This window comes from Vitis vinifera, chromosome 16 (genome assembly GCF_030704535.1).
Source record: "Vitis vinifera cultivar Pinot Noir 40024 chromosome 16, ASM3070453v1".
Classification (NCBI taxonomy): domain Eukaryota; kingdom Viridiplantae; phylum Streptophyta; class Magnoliopsida; order Vitales; family Vitaceae; genus Vitis; species Vitis vinifera.
In genome coordinates this window covers 22,738,186-22,749,286 of record NC_081820.1, presented here as the reverse complement: position 1 = coordinate 22,749,286, position 11,101 = coordinate 22,738,186, and the positions used below count along the sequence as shown (strand labels likewise).

General features: G+C 33.6%; 2 protein-coding genes across 2 annotated transcripts; one reads left to right on the top strand and one right to left on the bottom strand.

Annotated features, from left to right (window-relative positions):
* The first annotated feature begins 1,907 nt into the window (after window positions 1–1,907).
* Window positions 1,908–3,880, top strand: LOC100243942 (BAHD acyltransferase DCR). The gene is made up of 2 exons (XM_002271373.5): window positions 1,908–2,839; window positions 2,998–3,880. The coding sequence occupies exons 1-2, from the start codon at window positions 1,937–1,939 to the stop codon at window positions 3,874–3,876; spliced, it is 1,782 nt and encodes a 593-aa protein (XP_002271409.1). The 5' UTR covers window positions 1,908–1,936; the 3' UTR covers window positions 3,877–3,880.
* Window positions 3,881–9,456: 5,576 nt separating this feature from the next.
* On the bottom strand, window positions 9,457–9,801 carry LOC132255317 (large ribosomal subunit protein bL31c-like; the record flags this gene model as incomplete). Its single annotated transcript, XM_059743411.1, has 1 exon — window positions 9,457–9,801. A coding segment is annotated over one exon (345 nt), but the record flags the coding sequence as incomplete, so codon positions are not given.
* Window positions 9,802–11,101: the final 1,300 nt, after the last annotated feature.

Here is an 11,101-nt window from a genome sequence, read left to right as displayed (position 1 = left end):
GAATCACTATCAAACACACTCTAAAAGTACATTTGGTAGTGATTCTAATATATATATATATATATATATATATATAATATTTCTAATACTTGAATAATAAAAAATTTCAAGTATTAAAAATGTTAAAAACGTTTCCTTAAGTTATTACCAAACCAACTCTAAAAGTGAATTTATGAATGATTCTAAAAAGTATATTTAGCATTTTTAATATTTGAATAATACAAATTTTCAAGTATTAGAAATATTAAAAACGCTTCCTATAATTACTACTAAATGGGCTCTAAGAGTACGTTTCTAACATTTCTCATACTAAGAAGTGTTGCTAACATTTCTCATACTTATGAGATAAACAAATTTTAAATGTTAAAAATATTAGAAACGCTTCCTAAAATCATTATCAAACGCACTTTAAATGTGTTTGATAGTTATTTTAAAAAATGTTTTTAACTTTTTTAACATTTGAATGATAAAAAAATTAAGTATTAAAAAATTTTAAAAACACTTCCTAAAATCATTGTCAAACAAGTTTAGAGTTTGTTAAATAGTAATTCTATAAAGTATTTTAAAACTTTTTAATACTTAAAAAAAATTATTATTTAAATATTAAAAAGATTAAAAACGTTTTTTAAAATTACCGCAAAAAACACTCTAAATCAATATTCTTTATTTCTTGTTTTGTAAAACAATTTCAAATAACTAGAACACTAATTTTACAATTATTATGAAATTAATGTGACGTGCTTGTTAATTGTTCTATGTATAAAATTGAAATATTTTAATATTTTCTTTTTTCAGTATTCGGATAAATGTCGCATTGTGGTGATTATTTACCGCCAATGGCTTTCCATTCAAAGTTTCAAACCCACTAATCAGGGCCCAGGACAATGAGAAATAAGACAATAATTTTTATCTTGGCAAACATGCTTAAGGTCCCCGACACACCCTTGCTATCAATACAACCTCCTCCTCCCACCACCCACCCTTCTCCACGACACTTACGCATCAACCCGAAGCCCCTGTGAACCCCTGCAGCAGCATGACTCATTTTGACACCACCAACCAGCCACCATATCACAGTCACTGCACCATGGCTCGACAAAAGCCGCCCATCAAAACCTCCAACAGCCCAAATGGATGATCTACTTGTCTATGGAGATATAAAATATTTTCAACTACTTGTCACTTTCCACAACTAAGAAACATCTAGAAACATATTTTCTCTGTTTTTTTATTTATTTTGAATAATAGAAAATTGTTCTAAAAAACCATGTCCCAAATATGCGCTAAGCTTCATTTCTTGGACATCGACAGCAAGGTCGAGCCATGAGCGGCACCGACGGCATGACGTCGCTGGCCGGCAGTGAGTATCAGCAGGAGTTGGAGGAAGGGAAAAATGGATATGGTGGATAGGATGGAGAGAGAAAGAGAGAAATAGGGAAGAAGGAAAGAAGGGAAGGGAGAAAGGGGTGTCGCCGGCAATGGGTCAATGGTCATAGACGTGCGGGTGGAAGAGAAGGAAGTTTTAATAATTTTGTGTGTGTTTTTTTTTTTCAGAAAAAGGCAGAAGGCTAGTTTGCACGATAGTTTCAACGCAGGCCTAAAGTTGACTTTTTGTTTGGGTCAAAGGCCATTCGATAGAACTCCGCTCGATTGCGTGCCTTTCCCCAGTTGGGCTCCTCGCCATATCTTTTTACCAAAATACCGTCTCACTAGACTTTCAAAAAGAGTTTAATGTTAAAATAATAAAAATGTTGTTTTCGACTTACATAAGAAGTTGTTTCCAATTTGTTTTTTTTTTTTCATGCGTAGGAGGGTATAACGGTAAAAGGGGCAAGTTTTTCGAAGAACAAAAAGGCTATAAATACTTGACCCACGACAAGCAACCATTCGACAGTCCGACCATTTTCTCCTCTATTTTTCCCTTGTTGTCCCTTCCATGGCTAGTCGCTACGAGCTAGAGCTGATTATCTCCTCCGCCAAAGACCTGAAGAATGTGAACAGGCGTCACGGCTCTCTGAAGCCATACGTCGTAGTTTGGGTGGATCCTGCGGCCAAGCTCTCCACCAAAGTCGACAACGAAGGCGACACCTCTCCTGGCTGGAACGAGACTCTACTCATTCCGGTCCCCTCCCGGATCGAAGACTCCACACTCTACCTCGACGTCGTCCATTTCAAAGCCGATGACGAAGACGACACCAAGCCGGTCGTCGGCTCCGCTCGCCTCTTCCTCCCCCACGTGGTCGACGAAGTCGGCTTCGGAGCCCAGGCCATCCGCACTCTCGAGCTCCACCGCCCCTCCGGCCACCCTCAGGGAAAGGTGGAAGTTAAGGTCTCCGTGAGAGATCCGCGCTACCGTGCGCCTGAGTCCGCCTACGCCACTCCATGCGTAGATCAAGTTGTGAAGAAGGAGGAAGCTGAGGTTGTGAAGGTGGCTGTCCATGGAAAATCCCACATCATGCCCACTAAGAAGCTAGGAAGAAGAGAGTGTCAATTGGTCACATTTGATCTCCCATATTTGGCCTTTTACTATAACCAAAAACTGTTATTCTACAAGGGGTGTGACTTTGAGGACATGGTGGGTAAATTGAAGGATGGGTTAGGGGTAGTTTTGGAAGAGTTTTATCAGTTGGCTGGGAAGCTAGAGAAGGATGAAGATGGGGTCTTTAAGGTCGTGTATGATGATGAAATGGAGGGTGTAGAAGTGTTGGAAGCAAGTGCTGATCATGTCAGTGTCTCTGATCTAATGGATGTGGAGAGCACAAGCATGATGAAAGATATGCTGCCACACACCCAAGTCTTGAACTTTGAGGGTCTTCATAAACCCCTCCTCGTCCTACAGGTAACAATTTATTTATTTATTTATTTTCTATTAAAAGTGGTCATATGACTTTGGTACAAAAGGAATGATTTCCCAATAGTTGAAAAGATGGACTAGAACAAAGTTTGTTGTCCCAGGTTATTCAACTGCTTCAACTGTTTTTCTGTCATGATCCGCAGTTCACCAAGCTAAGAGATGGCCTCGCAATGGGATGCGCGTTCAACCACGCTGTCCTCGACGGTACCTCCACGTGGCACTTCATGAGCTCGTGGGCCGAAATCTGCAGTGGAGCCGACTCCATCTCCGTCCCACCGTTCCTCGACCGCACCAAAGCGCGCAAAACGCGCGTGAAGTTCGACCTCCCCCTCGACCCCACAGCCGCCAATCCAAGCGGCACGTCGGAGCCGCCGCCGCTTCTCCGCGAGCGCATCTTCCGATTCTCGGAATCTCAAATCAACCGGGTCAAGTCAACGCTCAACAAAACCCCATCTGACGGCTCCAGACCCTTCTCCTCCTTCCAATCGCTCTCCACGCACGTGTGGCTCGCGGTGACACGCGCTCGCCAACTCAAACCCGAGGACGTCACCGTCTACACCGTCTTCGCCAACTGCCGCAAGAGGGTCGACCCTCCCATGCCGGAGTCCTACTTCGGCAACCTGATTCAAGCCATCTTCACCGTCACCGCAGCCGGACTCCTCTACGCAAACCCGCCGGAGTTCGCGGCGGCAATGATTCAAAAAGCGATCGTAACGAACGACGCGAAAGCCATCAACGAACGCAACGATAAGTGGGAGAGCAACCCAATAATATTCCAGTTCAAAGACGCCGGAGTGAACTGCGTTACGGTGGGAAGCTCGCCGAGGTTCAAGGTGTACGACGTGGACTTTGGGTTTGGGAAGCCGGAGAGGGTGAGAAGTGGATCGAACAACAAATTTGACGGAATGGTGTATTTGTATCAGGGGAAGACCGGGGGAGGAAGCATTGACGTTGAGATAACGTTGGAGGCTGGTACAATGGAAAGGTTGGAGAAGGATAAGGAGTTTCTAATGGAGGTTTAGGTGTTGGACTGGTGTTTTATTTTTCATAAAATTGAACAGAATATACTGTTCTCTCACTTTCTCTCCGCACTGTACAAGTATTGAAAATTTTCAAATATGATTTGCTTTTCTGAATTTCCTTTAACTTCTTTAATATTTTTTATTAAACAAATAAATTTATTATTTTTTAAAAAATATTTAAACTCAAAAATTGATTTAATTAAACTAAAAAGTCATAAAACTCAAAAACACGAAAAAGTCTTAAATCAAAATTTATTTTAAATGGCTAGGTTAATTTATTTTATATATATATATATCATACTTTTACAATTTTTTTAAGTAAACAAATAAACATTAAGTAAGAGTTAATGTGTTTGATTCATTAACGAGTCTAGTAATTTTTAAAGATAACTTAAAACTTATTATTTCTCTTCTACAAATATAGTTAAAATTGCATATGAACAAGGGATACCGGTTAAGTCTCATTTATGCATTTGCATGTTTGATTGACAATATCAATAACATATCTATCACTACATATGCAATTGATTTCAAACTTTAAATCACAAACCCAAATAGGTATTCAACTATTTGCCTTAATCTTATCATTCTCCAAAATCTTATAAATATTAGGGCACAACAACATCTCCCACTTATTCTTACAAGTCCTCCTTGCATTCGTTGTTCTTATCCCTTATGTCTCATAGCATATTCAATATCGGCTTCTATCTTGCTTCAACAAAAGTTGAATTAAATGACCCTCACAAATTATTTAGTAAGAGATTACACTTAAATGATGTATCGAAATGAGATCTTGACTAATGAATTATTGGCTTGGAGCCTAATAAGTCATAAACATTTACATTTTTTCTATTAAAAGTAGGCATAATAGAAGCGATGGTTGTTTTTCATATTTTGTCTTTCAATGCTAGTCCTTTGAACTTTTGTTTAAAATAACACTTTGATTGAAATAGACTTGGAAATATATAAGAACCATATTTTATTTTTATATTTATAAAATATAGTATATTATGGATTTCATGATATTTTTTATGTGATTTTATTTTATTTTATTTTATTTTCCTTCACATTTCTTCGGTAAAGAAACATTTGCAGGAACTTTGAGCACGCCAATGAGGAGATTGTCGTGGGTTAAGCACTTTAGTGTAGATGATGGTAGAATCAATATTTTCATAAATCATAAATAAAAAAATAATATTTGTTTCCTTAATAAAAATAAAATATTAATAATATTTGATTTTCTTAATTTAATAATTAATATTTATTTTTATGATATTTATTATTCTTTTTTTATATAATTAAAAATACCAAAAAAGAAAAAGAAAATATGGTGAATTATAAGATTCTTCAACCCGTTATTCTAGAACTTTCAAAGTTTCTTGGGTTTCTCGGGAAACTTTTTCCATGCAACATTATAATGTCAAGGTGGGCTAATCCTTCTTGATTTTGACCTGTATTGGTAAAGGGAACCTGAGAAATAAGACACCCTTGGGCCAGTTGATCAAACATGCCTCAGCTATATATGTAAAGGATTTTTGAGTTTACAGTCTGCCAAGCTTTGCTGATCCATGGTGCTGATTTCCAGCGCACAACCGATTATCGATGCCCATCTGCCAAATCAGGCAGGACTTTGTGGCGGAGGAAGAGAAGAGGTCGCTGGACTCGACGGAGGAAGGGAGGAAGGTTAGGTCGCCAATTTTCATTGGGAAACTAGAACTATAAGATATTCAAATTTTCTCATTGGTTTGCCTTTTTCTCCCATACCCCATACAACCCAACCATAGAAGACGCCTCTTATTTTTGTATATGAGACTTGTCGGCTTTATTGTAAGAATCATTGACAATAAGAACACACCTAAATTTTAATTCATTGATAATAATGTATTAATATAGAAATAAATATGGCATGGTCGGTGCCTCGAGTTATGTTTGTCATAAAACTCTAGCACGACACATATGCATTGAACTTATAACTTGACCAAAATTTACTTTTTTAATAATTATCAATATTGGTTTTTTTATTCTTAAAATATTTTTTTATAGTTATTATTATTATTAAATTAAATAATGTATAATCTTTTGATTCGACCTCTTAAGGATTCAAATATGGCAATTATGTACTCTTATTTGACTTAATCAAGGTCCACTAGGTTTAATCTCAACTCTTTTGCATTAATAATTGAGTTGTATTAAATATATATTTGTAAAGATACTAATGATTGTGCTATAAATACTTGAGAACTAATGCACTATTTTTTAATAAAAAGACCCAAAAAAAAAAAGAAGTAGAAAATGTGAGAATTTGACTCAATTATGACATATGAGATTAAGTAAAGGTATGAATATTACGCATAAAGATGCCTTATCCAGCCATTGGGCCAAGCTCACCCTTTTTTAAACATAGTGCACCAAGTATATATATATATATAAAGTTATCATATAAACAAAACATTAAAGGAATATTTTAAAGAACAAATTAATTATAATTAAATGAAAATTTTTCATTTGATTGATTACCAAAAATATAAAAATTATCATTAATATATTAATTAAATATTAAAAAATTATATATATATATATCATCATTTATTTTATATTATTTAATACAATTGAATTAAATGAATCATAAATTTAATATTAAATATTTAAAATTAAACATATTATAATCAAATATCATAATATTATTGTTGAATAATATTTGATGTAATTTAATAATAAATGTACACTTATAACAGAGTTATAATTTTATTTCTATTAAAACCAAAAGTATTGTGGACCCCGCATTTCGGCTCAATGCGTTTCCCATTCGATGGCGAGCTCGACTTTTATTTGAAAAATTGATTTTATTGATTAGGAAAAATGACTTGGAGTCGCCACTTATTTTTGTTTTATTTTTAAAAGGGTAAACAAAATAAGAAAGAAAAACCCTAAGTGTGACTCCTTATTTGGAAAAGGTGATCTACAAAAAACCGGATCGGGTTCGGGGGTCAGGTTACTTATCAGGAAGGTACGGTAAAAACCGTAGCACCCTTTTAAGTCCCTAAAAACGGGTCTCTACTAATAAAATGAAACAATCAGGGCAGTGGACGAGTAGATCAATGAGTACCCAGAATAAATCATGCACACGTGAGAATCAAAATATGCTTGGACAATTACCAGAGTGAAAGTAAGTGCGTACCTGGGCGACGAGCCACCATGCGCTATCAAGAGAGAGGTTAGTGCATAATTAAGAAATAATAGCATGCATGTCGGAGAGCAGGATAAATAAATTGTGCGTGACAAACAAATCAATCAATCATAAAATCACGTATGTGGGGCCCCCACCAAAGCCCGATTGATCTTGCACGAATTAATCTCACAAATTCCATTGTTCTGAAATTATGAAAATGACATTCATGCTTATGTAAAACCAAGAAAAATTGAGAACCGGAATAGAATTAAAATTGTTCACGTGAAAATTGGATTTTTGGAATTTATTTGAAAATTGGAGTTTTGGGAATTAAATTTGAAAATTGGAATTTTGGGAATTAAATTTAAGAATTGGAATTTTGGGAATTAAAAATTAAGTTCAAAAATTGAAATTTTGAGAAAAAATGTTTAAGAATGGAATTTTAAGATAAATAAGTAAATAGAATAATAATAATCATAACAAAAAATAGTAATGATTAAATAAATGAATGTGAATATTAAAATTTTGGAAATTGAAAATTAAATTTGAAAGTCGAAAAATTAGAATTTCAGAAATTGGGAATTGAATTTGGAAATCAGAATTTGTTTGAAAGATTTATTTTAAGATGACATTTTAGAAATTAAATTTGGATATTAGAATTTTTGAAAAATTAATTTGAAGATTGAAGTGATTAAAAAAACTGAAATTTTGAAAGTTGTTTTGAGAATTCAATTTGTGAAAACGTGTTCGCCAAAAAGCAAAAGAAAGAAAAATGGACATAAATATTCAAGCCCACCAAAAAGTCTTCTGCCATGTTATGATTTCCATGCAAGAAAGGAATAATAAAAAAATATATATAAATGGCTTTGAGAGCTTTACTCAAAGTAAAAAAATAGGCACGAACCCAAATGCCTTGCTAGAAAAAAACAATTTGAATTAAAAACTTTTAAAAAGCATCCCACTGTCTTATAATCCCCCAGCCGCCCAATTCTTTTCTCTCTCTACAAAAAAACAACGAATTCCTCATCCCCACAGTGAGCATGAAGATCGAAGACTGTACCTAAGAGAGAAAAAGAGATGTGAAGTTTACAAAAAAAATCTTACCTGAAAGGCTCCTCCCAAGCACAGCTTTTTTTCCGTCTCCTTCAGACTGTCTCTATCTCCATTTTCTTTGTTTTTCTCCTCTCCAGATATCACCCTCTCCCCTTTCAGCTTTGGTTTTTTTCTTTCTAAAAATCCGGACCTCTACTCTCTTCCTCTGAAAAAATCTCTTCTTTTCCAAAACCTCCAATCCTTAATCGCCAGCCTCAAAAACCCTCAAAAAAAATCTTCCCCCCTTTCCTTTTCTCTTTTTCCAGATTTCTTCCCCCTCAAATCTCCCGCTACTTCCCGTCCTCTCCATCACTTCCAATCTCACCCACTCTCCTAAAAAAAATAATATTTTCCCCCTCCCTCTCCCTGCCAACAAGGGGGTCTACAAGTATCAATCAAGAAAATGGTGTCATTGTCAAGGATCATGAACCATCTTCAAATTAACAGAGTTATTTTATTTTTATTTTAACATGAGAAAATAGTTTCCCTTTGATCTTTCTTAGTTTTCAAAGTTTAATTGTAAAATATTTTTTAAGGATATAAGGTAAGTTCATATTTTTTATATAAAATGTATTTCTACATATAAAATACAAGAAATATATCCAAACAATAACTAAATTTTTAGAGGAGATATAGCGTGTTGAGGCCATAACCAATTTCCCATATTTTTTATGGCAAGTAAGAATGGAATACGATTTTTTAAAAGTGAACAAATAAAAAATAAAATTCTTCCATTGGACCCGGAAATGATATATTGGAAGAATCTTTTGGGTTTCTATTGCAAGAATGGAATGCGATTTTTTTAAAGTGAACAAATAAAAAATAAAATTCTTCCACTGGACCCGGAAATGATATATTGGAAGAATCTTTTGGGTCTTCTAAGTTCAAGAATATAGAACGATATTTACTTATATTATTGTTGTTCTGGGAACTGCAGAATCTCAATGGGGTTTCCCAGAGTAAGCTGACTGATATTTACTTAGTGCATCACAATCAGTGAACATGGTTCTAGACAAAACTATTCTTTTGGACTATAGGACATTTTAAAGTATTTAATAAAATATACAATTAAAATTAATAATAATCAAAAAGAAAAAAAATTAAGACATACCACTGAACACGAAATAGGGATTACTTTAAAAAATTTATAACAAGTAATCAAATTACACTGTCCAATAAACAGAAAACCAAAACCCTAATTGCCCTATTTGGAAGCTGAGAAAAGTAAGAAAATAAACAGATAAGATTCATAACTTGCTTCCAATTTTTTTCCTTGCAACCAAACAGAGGCTATTTCTTTTTACCGTGAAATTGGGCAACTACTTCTTCTTTCCCCCTTTACCAGAACCAGATTTGCGTTTAGGTGGTAGCACGATTTCTCCATATTTGAGGACAGGAATTTCCATAATCTGTGATATTTCCCCAAACTTCTTCCGGAACTTCTCGACTTGATCAGCGTCCACTAGAAGAGCGGAGCGGTTCCCGAGGTAGAAGGGGTGGTTTCCAGACCAGACATCGACCACATACTCCTTCTGAGTCCCACCAGTGGTCATCACCAGTTCACCATTGCAGTACACCTTGGCGTCCTCATAGAACTGTGGGTATATGTCCTTTTTCCTGCACGTCCACTGAGGACGATATGCCCTCACAGCATTTGCCTGGAATTAACACCAAGAAAATCATTAAATTAAATTGGGAAAAAAATAAAACTAATCTCAAATTCAGATTGATTGGAAAGGATTTCTATAAATTTAGAGAAAGAGATAGCTTCGTCTATTAACCTTTTTGAATCATATGATATATATGTCTTTTTTAAACATAGTGCACCAAGTATATATATATATATATATAAAGTTATCATATAAACAAAACATTAAAGGAATATTTTAAAGAACAAATTAATTATAATTAAATGAAAATTTTTCATTTGATTAATTACCAAAAATATAAAAATTATCATTAATATATTAATTAAATATTAAAAAATTATATATATATATATATATATATATATATATATATATATATATATATCATCATTTATTTTATATTATTTAATACAATTGAATTAAATGAATCATAAATTTAATATTAAATATTTAAAATTAAACATATTATAATAAAATATTATAATATTATTATTGAATAATATTTGATGTAATTTAATGATAAATGTACACTTATAAAATTCATATTTGTTATCGACATATACGATATTATTATCAAATATGATAAATTATATTGTATAATATCATTTTCTTTGATAAAAAAACTTTAAAATATTTATTATTGTTTATTATATCATTTTTAGAGTTTTTTTCAACATGTTTACTAGTTTTCATCGATTTTTGTCCTATTGATATTTTGAGTCAAAATATTCATCGATATTTTCTTATATCTCTATAAAATTGAGTTGTCGATATATCTATAAAAACCAATATTTTCATCCTTGAGGTCACATGTCTTTTTAGGGTTAGATTATATATATATTTCATCATTAAATTAAAAGGAGAAGGTAGTTTTACATTTGGATTTTCACGGTCATATATTGGAGACTTTTTGCTTTCTTTTCAATAATATCGTCGATTTCTTACTCTCTTATGAAAATTGTGTTAAAACTTAGCCATTAGAGGCTATGAACCTTTCTTATGGTGGTGTAGCATGATGGTGGAGGATTGGGACAAGAAGAAGCAATGAGTACAATAAGACTAGATTGGAAGATTAGGGTTTTGATGTTTATTTTGAGATAATTAATGAGATCCTTGGTGTAGTCTGGATTAGGTGAAATAAAATAGATGTTTGTGAATATACTACCAATATCTAGACACCACTTAATCATTAGTTAACTTGATTTGATCTATTCTAATTAAGTCTAAACCTAAATTTATAAGATGAATAAATAATTTGGATGTATGGACACATTTAGGTTTCATCGGATTTAAAGCTAACTTTAGTCAATCTATA